The following is a 17,396-nucleotide window of genomic DNA, read 5'->3' on the forward strand; positions in this document are numbered from 1 at the left end:
AAGCCAACGTATCTGAATCTGTCTGAGGAGAAACCTTTCCTGAATCGGAAATTTCTCCCTCAGACAGCACATCCCTCGCCCCCACTTCAGAGCGTTGTGAGAGTATATCTGATACGGCTACTAAAGTGTCAGAATGCTCAGAATCTGTTCTTAAAACAAAGCTATCACGCTTTGCAGGTAACACGGGCAGTTTAGATAAAAACACTGAGAGAGTATGATTCATAACTGCCGCCAAGTCTTGCAAGGTAAAAGAGTTAGACGCACTAGAGGTGCTAGGCGTCGCTTGAGCGGGTGTAACTGGTTGTGACACTTGGGGGGAGGTTGACGGGCTAACCTTGTTACCTTCTGTCTGAGAATCATCTTGGGCCACATTTTTAAGTGCAACAATATGTTCTTTAAAGTGTATAGACATATCAGTACAAGTGGGACACATTCTGAGGGGGCTTCCACCATGGCTTCTAAACACATTTAACAAGGATTTTCCTTGGTGTCAAACATGTTTAACAGACTAGTATTAAAACAAACAGGCTTGGAAATCACTTTAATCAAGTAAAAACACACTTTGAAAAAAACGTTACTGTGCCTTTAAGAGATAAAGTCACACAATTTTGCAAAACAGTGAAAAAATGCAGCAAACTTTTCGAAATTTTTACAGTATGTACCTAAAGCATTAGTAAGATTTCACCACTAGCAATAAAAACGATTAACCCTTTAATGCCAAAACCGGATCGTCAGTAAGCCAAAAAAAGGTTAAAAAACGTTCAGCACCCTGCCACAGCTCTGCTGTGGCCCTACCTGCCCTTAGGAACCAGATTTGTGGGGGAAAAAACTTCTTATAGGCCCTCAAACTGCAGCCGGACCCTCCATGTGAAGCAGCCTGAACTTCTAGTCAAATATAACTGCGCATCTGAGGCGCGAAATTAGGCCCCTCCCACCTCACTACGGTGCTTGTGAGGCCTAAAGAAACACTCCCAAGTGTTTGAATAATAGCCATGTGGGTAACAACCCCCATGAAAGTAGTGTCAACCAGTATAAACTAGCCCTGTTATGTAAGCTTAAAATTCCATATTTAGTTTCTGAATACAGCTTACCCTTCCCTCATGGGGATATTATCAGTCCTTTCTAGCATTATCACAGTCTTGTCTAGAAATAAATGACTGAACATACCTTTTTGCAGCCTAACCTGCAAACCGTTCCCCCCACCTGAAGTTTTCTTGTACTCCTCAGTGCTTTGTGGGAACAGCAGTCGATTTTAGTTACAACACGCTAAAATCATCTTCCTCCCTGCAGAAATCTTCATCTCCTTTCTGCTAGAGAGTAAATAGTACATACCGGCACCATTTAAAATAACAAACTTTTGCTTGTAGAAAATAAAAACTACATTTCTAACACCACATTCACTTTACCCTTCTGATTGCTTAGAGCCGGCAAAGAGAATGACTGGGGGGTGGAGCTAGAGGGGGAGCTATATGGACAGCTCTGCTGTGTGCTCTCTTTGCCACTTCCTGTTGGGAAGGAGAATATCCCACAAGTAAAAGATGAATCCGTGGACTCAATACATCTTACAAGAGAAAAAGAATACTACTCCCTGTCCCAGTTCTTTTAGGAAGACCACATTCCACAGATGCCTAACCACACCAGGACAACCTGGCTCTGCAACTCCACCTTCCCTGCCTTGTCCTTGCAACACCCGTAATTAAACCTCCACCCTCCATGTCCCAATCCATGGAGCACCCACAATTAAACAAAGTGTTTGCTCCCCCTGAGCAAGGTTTCTGTAACACAGTGTTTAGCATCACCTACCTACCAGAGAACCGTTCATACACTGTGTCTCACACCTCTGGAGTGGGCTTTTAACAACAAAAGTGCATGTTTTTAATGGTGTGTTTGCCCCCCTATAAAAGGAGTTAAAGTAAGCTCCTGAGAAGCAAATCACTACTGGCAATTAGCTGAAAACATTTGATAAGCCAACGACAAGAAGTATATGTGAGTAACCACCAATTACCAGCTAGTTCCCAGATGTCAATCGCTGCTTCTGAGCCTACCTAGTTAAATTTTTCAACAAAGGATACTATTAGCACAAAGTCAGTTTTATAATAAAGCTCAATTTAAAAAAGTCTGTTAAAATCACATGCTCTATGTGAACCATGAAAGTTTAATATCATCCTGATCAGATCCGATTGGGATGATTGACAGGACGCATTTGAGCAGAGGATGGCATTGCACAAGCAGGATAGGCTTGTGCAATGTTAAAAGTGGGCAGTGAATGCTGCCTACTCGCCGCAATGTCGGGCGGACAGGGTTTATTTTAGTGAACCTCGTCTGCCCGCCACTTGATAAACGGATCCCATAGTTTTTTGCATGCAACAGTGCAATACAAAAATACTTCCTTACTGTATTGTCCCTTTAACACTGTTTTTTTTTTACTGTATTGTCCCTTTAAATGACAATTGATTAATTATTCCTTAATTAATTATTCCTTAATTCTTTTCAGGCTAATCCATTATTTTATATCAAAAGATGTCTGCAAAAGATTGCTTTCCAGATTAATTCTCAGATTTTCTTTCTATACCTTTGTTAATTTCCTCCTAAAACAACACTGATAACGTATTCATTTTTAAAAGCAGATTGAAGAAGTCCCTGAGTTCAAATATAGTACTTACACCCGTCTCACTCCACATTTAATTGAGTTTAGTTACATATTGCCTGGATATGTTAATTAAACATAATTTAAATTGCATGCAACATATGAGCAAAAGACAATACAAAAATAAATAAAAACAGTAACTTAGCTGCATCGAACCAAAAGTAACTTTTTATTTTATTAGAACTATCCACCATAGAGAGTGCAATTGCATCATCTCCTATTCTAATGGAGAGACTTCCCTAGATAATGATTCTCTGGATATATCTATTTTAGCAACCTCAAACCAATTATATATTAAAGCCATTGCAAAATAATTATTCAACCTAACCTAAGAAAACCAATAAAAATAACAGAGCAAGTCTCATGATAAGTTTAACAAAAAATAAATCTCACAATCTTTAAAGGGTCTTCAATTACAAAAAGCTCACCAAATGTTAAATTGTTAATAAAAGCCTGCCCATTAAACATATGTTATTGTATTGTAAATTGAATAAACAGACCGAGCAATTGCAGATTGGTCTCAAGGCGAACTGCTGATTGGAATAGAAGATCTTCCCGATTCTCTAAAGACGATTCAGCTTGTAAATGACATTTCAACCAGCAAGCATATTCTTCTTTACTGAGAACCTGTAAAAGCAGTGCATGTGTTTTATTTATATGGTACACTATGAAAATGTAAGCCATGTTCATATGAACTGCTAATCTCGTTTATATAGTTGAAAATATAGCAATGTACATAAAATAAAAATAGATCACATAGGTCTTATGTCTTATTTTCAAACAGTGCCCTTATTAATTTTTTGTTTTCAAATGAGTTTGTTTTTCACTTAAACATTGATATCAATTGAGTGTTCAATGGATAATTTCATATAATTTTGCATACTTTTACACGCAATAATGAACATGTTAATGACCATATTGCAGTTCTGTACAAATTTCATAGATTATAGGGACCGTAAACTTTAAAAATGTTATATAATTCTGAACAAGTACTGTTTACTGTCCCTTTAAAAGTGTGATTAGTATTACAGTGTATATTTTTTTTTTTTCTAACCCAGCAAGCTTTTGTGTTGATTAATATTTGAACTGAACATGTGAATATATGTTAATAAATTGGACTGTAATACAATCCATAATTGGTACAACTTTGTCTTGATTGCTTGTCTGTTGCAAAGCTCATTTGCATAGGTCTAGCATGACTGCAATTAACAAGCCTGCACCAAAAAGATAGAAACTTGCAAGTTTCAAAATAACTCATTTCAGTCAAAGTGCCACTGAGGAATGCCTGCAGCTAATTAGAGGTTTCTTTGAACAGCTCATTTATTCTTAGAACGGGGCAGTTGTGTTTGATGCAAAGAATATCTTCTGGCATATGTCATTGCAGTTTGCCAGCCCAGTATTGACCCTAACAAAATGTATGCTTACCTGATAAATGTATTTCTTTCCGGATATGGTGAGTCCAAGGCTTCATCAATTACTGTTGGGAATACCACTACTGGCCAGCAGGAGGAGGCAAAGAGCACCACAGCAAAGCTGTTAAGTATCACTTCCCTACCCACAACCCCCAGTCATTTGACCAAAGGTAAATGGAGAAAAAAGGAGTAACACAAGGTGTAGAGGTGCCTGAGGTTTAGACAAAAAACAAATTACGCTTCATTCATTACTTTTGGGAATATCAGGGTATAAATGGTGCCAGAAGATGAATTAAATTAAGGGCCGCCCACCGGAGTTATAGGAAGGAGCCGTGGACTCTCCTCCCCACGATGGAAATAAAATTATCAGGTAAGCATAATTTATGTTTTCCATCTAAAGGGGATGAGAGTCCACGGCTTCATTCATTACTTTTGGGGAAAATATACCCAAGCTTTAGAGGACACTGAATGAAACCGGGAGGGTAAAAATGCGGACCCTAATCTGAGGGCACCACAGCATGTAAAACCTTTCTCCCAAAAACAGCTTCCGCAGAAGCAAAAACATAAAATTTATAAAACTTTGTAAAGGCCCAAGACGAAGCCACATCTCTAGTTGAATGAGCCGTGATACTCTGAGGAGGCTTATGTCCCGCTGTCTCATAGGCCAAGCGAATCAAGCTCCTCAACCAAAAGGACAAAGAAGTAGAAGAGGCACTCTGACCCTTGTGCTTCCCAGAATACACCACAAAAAGCGATGTAGACTGTCTGAAATCCTTTGTAGCCTGAAGATAGAACTTCAAGGCATGAACAACATCCAGATTATGAAGTAACCTCTCCTTGGAAGAAGAAGGGTTATGACACAAAGAAGGAACAATTATTTCCTGATTGATGTTACGGTTAGACACCACCTTGGGAAGAAACCCCAAACGAGTGCAAAGATCCGCCTTATCCGCATGAAAAAAACAGATACGGAGGCTCGAATTGCAAGGCAGCCAGCTCAGATACTCTGCTTGCCGATGCAATAGCCAACAGGAAGAGAACCTTCCAAGACAGAACCTTAATGTCAATAGAATGCAGAGGATCAAACGGAGCCCTCTGCAATACCTTAAAGGGACACTGAACCAAATTTTTTCTTTCGTGATTCAGATAGAGCATGCAATTGTAAGCAACTTTCTAATTTACTCCTATTATCAAATTGTCTTCATTCTCTTGGTATCTTTATTTGAAAAGCAAAAATGTAAGTTTAGATGCTGGCACATTTTTGGTGAACAACCTGGGTTGTTCTTGATGATTGGTGGATTAATTTAACCGACCAATAAACAAGTGCTGTCCAGTTGTCTGAACCAAAAAATAGCTTAGATGCCTTCTTTTTCAAATAAAGATAGCAAGAGAACAAAGAAAATTGATAATAGGAGTAAATTAGAAAGTTGCTAAAATTGCATGCTCTGAATCACAAAAGAAAACATTTGGGGGGCGGAGTTAACCGCCAAAGCAGCAAGTAGCATCATGGCAGAGCTCCTGGAACTTAACTTCTACAATTAGCTTTTGGACAACTTGAGAATCTCTGAATTTTCACATTTTGCTTCTAAAGGGGTCTACAACGTGGATTGCCTATCTTAGGACTGAGACAGTGCCTAAAAGTAACGCTGCTAGTATTGAGGCCTACCTCCTAACTGAAGCCTCTGCGGCGAGTGCATACGCAACAGTAAAGCAGATAGAGAAATATTACTACCACTACTATGGACATACAGATCCTAATTGCCTTGCGAGAATTGTCTCGCACTATGGACCTCCATCAGATGTCCCTCCTATCCGAGCTGAAAGCAGTTATGGCTCCACTTCAGATTGCACTACCTACGGAGGAAGCTTTCTGTGTGATTGACAGGCCCATTCCGGTCTCATTACTTTGCCGTACAGACCCAGCCCTAGCCTCTGTGGAGCGATGCATGCCTGCAGTTCAGAACATGGGGCCGCAGATATTAGAACGGAACACCACACATCAGTTGAGTGTTATACCTGACTCGCAGCGGACCAGTGTGGTGCTGGCTGCCCCATTAGGAGATCCTCCTTCAGATGCCGAGTTCATGCTAGGCGAGAAAGGCATGCTGGGACCGCAGCAGAGTCCCGGACCCTTGGGACCCACGGCTCCTCAGATAAATACCGAAGATACGCCTATCTATAAGTATGGGGAGGCTGGAAGCATTGCTCCGTACACCGGAGTAACAGACACCACTAGCGCACAAGAGGACAAGCTGTATCGGCGGAGCATGGAAATTAGTGGCTTGAGTCTGATAGCGCTGTTGCTTTGCTGCACAGGTTCTTCTAGAGTGTCTCCTCAGATCCCGGAAAGAATTTCTTGTGAGCTCTTACTAAAGATGGTGAAAATAGGTGTGGGGTAGATCTCCCTAGCCCCACAAGAACAGATCTTGACTCTTCTCTTTGTTTGATACGTGGTCTGCACTAGCCGACTAGTACATCGTATATCCCTAGTATTATTATGCTCTCTGTGTTATTGCCTCTTTAATGTGTTGGATTCAGATCGTAGATCGTCATTATAGGGAATAACAGCAAAGAGGGACTCCACATTAGCGGTCTGTTAAGTTCTGTTATTTACACCAAGAAGATTTCAATCCTCAGAGACTTTATTACTAAAAATTAAAGTTCATATATGTTGATCTGTTACTTAGCATTTGTTTGTAGAAGGTGGTTTGCTTGCATAATACGATGCTTTATACGTTTTTGTTAAATACCTAGGTATTTTCTTTGGCTTGGCTGACTCTTCAGAAGAGGGGCATATAATTAACCTGCATATGACCAAGCTTACAACATCCCTATAATATTGCTTTATCACTGCTGCTAATAGAAATCAACAGGGTTTCTATTTTGAAACTCTATTGCAGAGCCCTAATGTGTCAGCTCATTACTAAGTATTTCACGGTTCTTGTGAAGATATTACTCAGCCTGGGCATTGGGTGAGTCGCCACATCACCTTCCCATACAAAGAGAGACTGTGGTTGCTGTTCCATGACTCTTTTTTACTCTAAATGCCCCAGAGATTGGAGACTTTTGTTTGTACATAATGCATTTAGGAACTTGATGGCAGGCTCATGCATAATACTATTCTTCTTTTCTTAAAGTCTCTCACCATATAGACTTTTGTGCACTTATAATTTTCCCTTTATGTATATTATTTGTTACATGTTGAAAACTGTTTACTTTACAGACATTAGATTTCAATGCTCATTAGTTATTTAATTGTTATATGATATTGCATATTTCCTGTACCATCTTGACCTGTAGAGAGATGGGTTATTAGCTGGCTCTTGCATGAGAGACTGTTCTCAGGGGGCCTGAGAAGTTCTCCCTAGCAGTCAATGATGAGGCTGTTCGGACTGCCAGGAACCCTCTCCTTAGTTTTGTTAACCCTGCAGGACTTTAAAATTGTACTTCATACGGGTATAGCATAAAACAGATGATATTTGGTTATTATTGCGTTAAGAGTAACGTTCCTGCTATATTTAATGCCTCGCTCCATTATAAGCTCTGTAAATCTATTATTAGTAAGTAGCCTAGTTACAAAAGAGTCGCACGCTTGCTGTTTCTCGTGCCTTAACCCACAGTATAGTCAGTACATGTATTAATTGAAGGTAACTTAGTTACATGAATATTGGGTAAGCGCAAATACACCCTGCTTTAATTAGAACCTTATAGACCTATAGCAACACTATTATGCCTTATAGTTAAGCAGCAGGCCTCCTTCTGGTAAAAGGTTTTTATAAAGATGTCTTGAAATGAGAATATATCATATATGGTCTCATACACTTTCCCATGGTCCATCACACATCCTCCTCATGTTAACGTGAGAGTGCTTTTTAGGTAGACCATAGCTTATCCTGTCCAAATAATTCATTTTCAAGTCCCACAAACCAACATAAGGTTACAGTAATGCATCACCTCAAAGTCGATATGGACAAATAAAAGTGTGCTTCTACTTCTTTGAACTAAGTCTCTGCTAAAACCTATATTGTTTTATCCTACCTGGGCTGTGGGGATTACCTTACTATTTCCCAATGTCGCCAATTTTGTGTACTACACTGATAGCTGATGCCCATACAATTATATGTATAGCTAAGCAATGCCCTGTTGTATTTACATAGTTAAGTATGTTTATGTACTGGTAAGCACTTTATATTGCTTTAACTATTTTCTTAAAATTTAAACTGAGGTATACCTATACCTGCTTAATTATTTACAGTTACAACATGTAGACTGACTATAGATTGAAGGCTGCAGAGCTATCAGAGAACCATTGGCATTTATTATTTTATATGTGTCTATGCCATTGCATGATTACTGTAGATATCTGCGCATTGCCAAAGCTGGATATGGCAGGATAGATGTTTATAGCTTGCATAACCTTTGATATCCTAGTTTCTGTAATGGTATCACATAGCCTGTACCCGCTAGAAGTCTTAGCATGTATATAGTTGCCATATCCTACAAACCTTGTTATTGTAGATATGTAGTTACAGATACAGCATCACCTCATTGCTAGAGCACATAATTTATTATTATAAGGCTCCTCTCCTCCCTTTCCCGCCGGTACTTGTTGCCTGCGGGTCATACCCCTACTCCCTTTTCCCTTATCGCCTGTAGGTGGCATCTCCCTAGGAGAGGAGCTCATCTGGAAGCCCCCTATATTTCATTCTATACCATGTATGCTATCATTTGTCTTATACCTCATAATGCATACATCCTAATACCCCTCTTTGAGAATAACTGCTCCAGAATATAATCTTATTCATTTTACACACATGAGCCCAGGGACTTTTGTCGGGTTTCTACTTAAGCATGCTTCTAAAGATTAGCCTTCATGATAATAACCACGGAAACTTGTTGGCTCCAATATAACTTATGGCTCCGCCCCCCACTCTCACCTTTAACTACTGTTCACCCTTACTGTAAGTGAACAAATAAGCGGTGTTTATCCGCAATGGTTAATATATTGTTATAAGGTTTTCTTATATCACTTTTTTTATTTATATAAAATCCAAATACATCTTTATGTTATATTTAGTCTACCATACTATGGGATGTACAAGTTGTTATGGATATTTAAACTGTGAATAGTATTTTTCTTCTTTCTGTGTTATAACATAGGAAACAAAACGAAAAAGAGGTAATACCAGAATGTGATTACTTCACGTTATACTAGAGGTTAATGGCTTGACAAAGCCTCAGAGGTGACATATTTCAATTCTATGTATAATGTTCATTGTATGATACCCTTGTCTATCTGGTATTCTTCAATAAAAAACTTTGATTCTAAAAAAAAAAAAAAAAAAAACATTTGGATGCAGTGTCCCTTTAAGGACCAAGTTTAAGCTCCATGGAGGAGCAGACTGCCTAAAGACAGTCCTGATTCTAGACAGAGCCTGAACAAAAGGTTGAATGTTAAGAAACTCAGCGAGTCTCCTGAGCAACAAAACTGATAATGCCGAAATCTGTCCCTTCTCCAAACCTTCTTGGAGAAAACACAGAATCCTGGATACCTTCACCTTGTGCCAAGGATATCCGTGCTTCTCACCAGAACAAATAAGTCCTCCACACCTTATGGTAGATGCGACGAGTGACTGGCTTCCTTGCTGGTACTAGAGAGTGTCAATCACACTTTCAGAAAAACCTCTCTTGGCTAAGACTAAGCGTTCAATCTCCACGCAATCAGCCTCAGAGAAACGAGATTTTGATGTTGAAAGGGACCCTGTTCCAGCAGATCCCAGTGACAGGGTAACCTCCATGGCGGAGAGGATGACATCCCCACCAGATCCGCAAACCACGTCCTTCACAGGCCATGATGGAGACCATTCCCCCGGATGGAAGGATTGCCTGCTGAGAAAGTCCGCTTCCCTGTTGTCCACAACTGGAATGTGGAACGCTGAGAGCGAGCAGCTGTGGGACTCCAAAAGACACCTCCCTCATTGCCAGGGAGCTCGATCCCCCTGATGATTGATGTAATCCACCGAGGTAATGTTGTCGGTCTGGAATCTGATGAAGCTGAATGACCCCAGAAGAGGCCATGCCCTCAGAGCATTGTAAATTGCTCGAAGTTCCAGAATATTTATCGGAAGGAGAGATTCCTCCTGGGACCATTTTCCTTGTGCCATTCTGGAAACCCAAACAGCTCCCCAACCTGCCAGACTCGCGTCACAGGTTGGGGAGCTGTTTGGTCACAATCTCCCAGGACAGTCTCAAGAAGGATGTCCCCAGGGACAGATGCTCCGGACAGATCCACCAAGAGAGGGAGTCCCTGGTCCGAGCATCCATGGATATCCGCTGTGATAGATCTGAATGATCGCTGTTCCACTGTCTCAACATGCACAATTGAAGAGGTCTGAGATGGAACCTGGCGAAAGAGATGACGTCTATGCTGGAAACCATGAGCCTGATCATCTCCATACACTGAGCCACCGAAGGGCTTGAGAAGGACTGAAGGGCAAGACAGGTGGAAGCAATCTTCCTGTGTCGCTGCTCTGTGAGAAATATTTTCATGGACAGAGTCTATTATTGTGCACAGGAACTTAACCCTGTTGCTGGGAACCAGGGAACTCTTTCCTGAGTTTATCTTCCAACTTTGAGATTGGAGCAATAAAAGAAGAGCCCTCGAATGATCCTCTGCGAGGCTGAACGACAGTGCCTGGACTAGGATGTCATCCAGATAGGGCGCCACAGCAATGCCCCTGAATCTGGCCACTGCAAGAAGCGCCTCCAGAACCTTTGTGAAGACTCTTGGGGCCGTCGCCAGACGGAAGGGAAAGGCCACAAACTGGAAGTGTTGGTCCAGAAACGCAAATCTTAGGAACTTGAAGTGGTCCCTGTGAATTGGAACATGAAGGTAAGCATCCTTCAAGTCTATTGTCGTCATGAACTGTCCCTCTTGAACTAGGGGCATTATAGATCTGATTGTTTTCATTTTGAATGATGGAACAGCCAGAAACTTGTTTCAAAACGTTAGGTCCAGAATCGGGCAGAATGTGCCTTCCTTCTTTGGAAACACAAAGATTTGAATAGTACCCTAGACCCCTTTCTGTTCGGGGAGATCCCTCACACATTCTAGAAAGGCCTCTCTCTTTTCCGGTCTTGAAGACAGGTTTGACAGGAGGAATCTGCCCCTGGGCGGATGGGACCTGAACCCTATCCTGTAACCCTAGGTGACAACCTCCAGAACCCAAGGGTCCTGAACGTCCTGAAACCAGGCTTCGGAGAAGAGAGACAATCTGCCCCCTACTTGGTCCGGAGCCGCCCCTTTATGCTGATTTAGTCTCGGCGGGCTTCTTGTTCTGCTTGGACAGGTTTCCAAGTTCCCTTGGACTGATCCGCTTTTGCAGCAGGCTGCTGGCACTGGGCCTTGTCCGCGCGAAAGGGACGAAAAGTAGATCCTTTAGGCTTAGCCTTCTTATCCTGCGGTAGGAAAACACCTTTGCCTCCCGTAACCGTGGATATGATTGAATCCAATCCTGGACCGAACAGAATCTTTCCTTGAAAAGGCAGGGACAACAGCCTCGACTTAGAGGTCATGTCCACAGACCAAGAATTTAGCCACAGAGCCCTGCAAGCTAAAACAGAGAATCCTGAAACTTTTGCATTCAGGCGAATAATTTTCATATTGGCGTCACAAATTAAAGAATTGTCAACCTTCAACGCCTTAATCTTATCCTGTATCTCGTCGATGGAAGTCTCCCTCTTGACCATATCACACAGGGATTCACACCAATATGTTGCAGCTCCAGCAACCACGGCTACAGCCGCTACCAGTCGAAAAACAAACCCTGTGTGCTGAAATATTTTCCTTAATATGTTTTCCAACTTTTTATCTATGGGCTCTTTAAATGACGAACTATCCTCGAGAGGAATAGTCGTCAGCTTCGCGTGCGTAGAGATAGAACCATCCACCTTAGGGACAGTCCCCCACAGCTCGAGCTGAGAGTCTGGAATGCGGAACAGTTTCTTAAAGGAAGAAGAATTGGAAAAGGAAGAACCTAATCGCTCCCATTCATTCTTAATAATATTAGCCATCTTAACAGGAATCGCGAAGGTCTGAGGCACCATCCTGTCCAGGAATCGAAGGTTGTTCTGGAAGCTTCGGTTCCGGAACCTCCAGAGTAGCAAGCACTTGCTACAGCAAAAAGCGCAAATTCTCCATCCTAAACCTAAAGTCAGGCTCCTTCACCGCCGAAGAATGAGATGACACGGACTCCAACCCAGAAGGAGCCTCCTCCGAAGAGTCGGAGTGGGCCTCGTCAGCGTATAATGCCTCTGATATTTCCATAGGCGTAGACAACCCTTGGGCCGGGCCGCCATGATACGCCCTACGCTTGCGCTTAGCAGAACATGGTAAGGGCATGGATCACTTTCGATACCGCCGTTTGCAGTTGATCCACAAAATCTGACGGCCAACAAATCTCTCCCGTAGGAGTAATGGTTGGACTGTGGGGCGCTGCATGTGCACTAGGAGATGAAAGCAGGGAATGCACCTCACGGGACAGAGAACCCTCAGAGGTGGACAGCTCAGAAGTACTAGACATCCCTTAAGCTTTAGATGTCGCAACTTTATCAAGGCATGTGGAACAAAGTTGAGCAGGCTGATCTACAAGAACCTCCTCACTATAAACACAGGAATAAGACTTTGTTAAAGAGGGAGTACCCTCTAACGCGTCAGAGTCCTCCGTAGCTTGCTCTTTTATTATGGACTAGACTAGCTGAATAAACAAGCACCTTTATATCCTCCAATGGCCGGGGCACTCACCAACTTCTATGACCCGGACTACAGAAATCGCTTCGTCTCCTATGCCGCTGATCAACACCGCCCCTGCATTAAAGGAGAAAACGAGCCAAAACCGGTCATACAAATACTCCCAGAAATCAACCTGAAGTTCCACCATTGCCAGAGCCACATCTCGCACATAACGCAGTAATAACACAATAAACAATATTATGTATAAACCCCCCGTTCAATAATCCCTTTACTAGGAATATAAACTCTTGATTTCATAAGATAAAAGGCGCCACACTGTGACCCTGTCTTCTGTGTTATCATTGTGTATAAAAAATGAAACAATCTTACCAGAATCAATGCTGTGGAACAGGAACACGGCCCTTCAAGTGTGACAAGTAGAAGCATCGTTCCTGACATGGACTTGAGTGCAGAAAGCAGGCAGCAAAACTCGTCAATGCCGATTGTTTGTGGAGCTGTTAATATGAGTTGCGATGGTTTTGCAGAAATACTCTCCCTGCATCTCCGGACTCTTTCACCTAGGCTCTCACTGAGAGGCTGACAGGACAACTTAAAACTCCAGTCCCATTCCAAAGAGTACTACCCTCCATAAGAGACAACTCCAAATCTTCGCACTTCTCTGCCATCCTCCTGTGACGAAAGGCAAAGAATGACTGGGGGATGAGGGGGGGTATTCAAGCCTTTGGCTGGGGTGTCTGCCTCCTCCTGGTGGCCAGGTTATATATTCCCAAAAGTAATGAATGAAGTTCGGAAAGAAAGAAATTTATCAGGTAAGCATACATTTGGTTTTCTTTCCTAAGATAAGGTGAGTCCACGGCTTAATTAATTACTGTTGGGAATCAATACCCAAGCTAGAGGACACAGATGAATAAGGAGGGAACCGACAAGTAGCCCTAAACAAAAGGCACCACCGCTTGAAGAACCTTTCTCCCAAAAGAAGCCTCAGCCGAGGCAAAAGGATCAAATTTGGAAAAAATATGCAAAAGGACAAAGTTGCAGCCTTGCACATCTGTTCCACAGAAGCTACATTTGAAAAGCCCAAGAAAAGGAGACAGCGCTCACGTACGGAGCTGAAATTCTCTCAGGAGGCTGCTGACCAGCAGTCTCATAAGCAAAAAGAATAATACTTCTCAACCAGAGAGAATAAGAAGTAGCAAAAGCTTCCTGACCTGTACGTTTTTCAGATAAACAAACAAACAGAGCAGAAGACTGGCGAAAATCCTAGTCGCCTGTAAATAAAATTGTAAAGCACGCACAACATCCAAGTTGTGAAACAAACGTTCTGTATGAGAAAAAGGACTAGGACATAGAGAAGGAACAACAATTTCCTGATTAATATTTCTGTCGGAAACCAATTAAGGAAGGAAACCTAACTTAGTACGAAGAACCGCCTCATCGGCATGAAAGATAAGGCGAATCATACTGCAAATCTGAGAGTTCTGACACTCTCCAAGCAGAAGAGATATCAATAAGAAAACAAAAACTTCCAAGATAACAACTTAATATCTATGGAATGTAAAGGCCTGACGCAAAACCTTAAGAACAAGGTTAAAGCTCCAAAGAATAGCAACAGACAAAAACAGGACTGGTTCGGACCAGGGCCTGACAAAAAGAGAGTGCAAAAAGAGTGCATATCTGACACATCCGCCAGACAGATAATGCAGAAATCTGACCCCCCAGGGTACTGACTGACAACCCGTTCTCCAGACCTACCTTGAGAAAAGACAAAATCCTAGGAATCCTGACCCTACTCCCAGAGTCACCCTAAGATTCACACCAATAAAGATATTTATGCCATATCTTATGGTAAATCTTTCTAGCAACTAGCAGGCAAACCTGAATCATGGTCTTAAAAACTAAGCGTTCAATCTCCAAGCAGTCAGCTTCAGAAGCCAACTCCGGAACCCCCCCCCATTTGAGGGTTTACCTAGAGAACAACTCCGGACGGAGAGCCCACTCCCGGGATGAAATATATGTCAGTTCAGAAGTCCAATTCCCAATTGTCCACCCCTGGAAAGTGGATGACAGACGGCAATTGTAAGCTTCCGCCCACTGAACAATCCAAGTCACCTCCCACATGGCTAACGAAACTCAGAGTTCCTCCCTGGTGGTTGATTTAAGCCATTGAGGCGATATTATCCAACTGGAACCAAGCTATGAATGTGAAGAATAAGAAGGAGGCGGGCTATAATATCGGCATGGGGATAAAGCGTGCTATATATCGCGCTTCATCCTGCTGAGAAAATAATTAGTCACAAAAATTCTTAGAGAAACCCTTAGAAAAGTTAGGACCAATAAAGAACCAATAAAGACACCGCTCTGTTTCTGTTCAAAACACGGAAGACAATGGCACATAGACGCCCCATAGGACTGGCACCAAAAGTAAAAGTGCACTCTCCTATAACTACCACCTCCGCTATTGATTTAACCACAGTAGCGATGTGCAGCTCTATCGTTAAACAAGCAGTCTTAAGTTCTTAAAAAGAATGTAAATTTTGATGATAAAGTGACCGTTTTTTAAAAATTCGATTAAAAACAGGGGCACTTTAATTCATCAAAATTTACATTTCACTCGTGTTGTGAAAATACTTACCTTATAATCTTGACAGCCGCTGCATCGCTTCCTCCGTCTGTCGCAAAGCCTCTTCCTGGGTCTAAAATTAGTAAACCAGCTTCCTCCAATCACAGTGTTAAATCAGACACTGATTCCATTGTGGGGGAAGCCGTGATTAGAGGATGACCGACTCGTCATTTCTGACGTAGGAAGAGACTTGCGAAGACAGGAGGAAGCTGGAGCGGCTGTCAAGATAAATTAATTTCTTTCATATTGGCAAGAGTCCATGAGCTAGTGACGTATGGGATATACAATCCTACCAGGATGGACAAAGTTTCCCAAACCTCAAAATGCCTATAAATACACCGCTCACCACACCCACAATTCAGTTTAACGAATAGCCAAGTAGTGGGGTGATGTAAAAAAGCATACAAAAAGGAGGAATTGGAAAGATAATTGTGCTTTTATACAAAAAATCATAACCACCAGAAAAAGGGTGGGTCTCATGGACTCTTGCCAATATGAAAGAAATGAATTTATCAGGTAAGTTCTTACATAAATTATGTTTTATTTCATGTAATTGGCAAGAGTCCATGAGCTAGTGACATATGGGATAGAAATACCCAAGATGTGGAAGTCCACAGAAGAATCACTAGAAAGGGAGGGATAAAATAAAAACAGTGCATATTACAGCTTGTGTATATATATTTATACAGTACAGCGTGCATATTACAGCTTGTGTATATATATTGGATTTATTGTACACTCTACATCTTATATTTGATCACTCTGCATTGTGCCCCCTCCCTTGCTGCCTTTAGCACTTTTTTCGACGTGTATGTTGGCTCTGATGTACTTTCTATGCACAGCTGACACACTGTGCACATGCATTATCTTCAGACTGTCTATATGTTGTTCACATATATTTGCTGGCTGTATCTTATTAACATGGCTGTTCTTACACATACCGGTCTCACCAGACCACTGAACACTTGGTACCGACGGAGCTGTCCCTCCCTTGCATTTTTTCCCATGACTGTTTATTGTATTTTTCGTATGACCATTTATTGCATTTTTACATTGTATACTTGTCCCATTTGATGCATCTTTCATTCTCATTGTAGCCCGTTACACCCATACCTGTCCGCTAGTGAGTTAGGTAGTTGCGCATTACATACCTTTCCCCCCTATAGCAATACATAGAGAGGTGCCCCCCCTGCCTTATCAGATACCACTGGCACTTTAAAAGACAGCAGCAGGCTCGACAGGAATATTTCCAGCCCTCCTACACTGGCGCTCTGGTTAGTACACTGGGTTTTACCACTAGACACACGGGGCTACCGATATGGATTGTCACAGTACACGGTACACTTTGAAATAGCGCTCTGCGATGTGATCCGGGTTACAGATGTTTTTAGGAGGAGCTTGACACATCTGTAATAGACATTTAGGTTGTAATATCATGCAAGTGTTAGATAAAGGTTTAGCATACTTGCATTGTCCTCAGGGCCACTATTATCATATGCATTTTTAGCTGATCCTGCTTTATGTTTTACATACCATTTGATTATGTGCATATTATGTTGTATTTCCTATTTTCTGTACTATAATTCCTCTTGTCACGTTGTAAGTTGGCCCTTATATTATTGCTATGTAATTATTCTCTGTGCTTGCAGCAGTTTTTGTCACTTTTTTGTCTTTTGCTTTTGCTGTCTTATATACCTATTAATGTTATATGTTCACTAGGACTGATCTGTGTTTTTCCGGGTGTGATTGTATACAGTGTATTTGATACTAATCAACTTGTATCTATGTTTGTATGTATTTTGGTGTAAACATTAGATGGTTGCCTTGACAACTATTTTTGCCGCAATTTCTGTTCACTGGGGGAGGGTCTTAGAGGGTATAAATGTTTGCTTGTCACATTTTATTGTTGGTCTGATGAAGGGGAGCTGTCCCCGAAATGTCACGTAAATAAAAGCTACTATTGCT

At 41.7% G+C, this 17,396-nt stretch overlaps 1 protein-coding gene across 1 annotated transcript in view; it reads right to left on the reverse strand.

Moving 5' to 3' along the window:
• Positions 1-17,396, reverse strand: part of ATP10A (ATPase phospholipid transporting 10A (putative)) — a 510,848-nt gene that overhangs the window by 205,682 nt on the left and 287,770 nt on the right. The window contains 1 exon segment of the mRNA XM_053705460.1: positions 3,148-3,274. Within this exon segment, the coding sequence (XP_053561435.1) occupies positions 3,148-3,274 (127 nt within the window).

This window comes from Bombina bombina, chromosome 3 (assembly GCF_027579735.1).
Source record: "Bombina bombina isolate aBomBom1 chromosome 3, aBomBom1.pri, whole genome shotgun sequence".
In the NCBI taxonomy this organism is placed as follows: domain Eukaryota; kingdom Metazoa; phylum Chordata; class Amphibia; order Anura; family Bombinatoridae; genus Bombina; species Bombina bombina.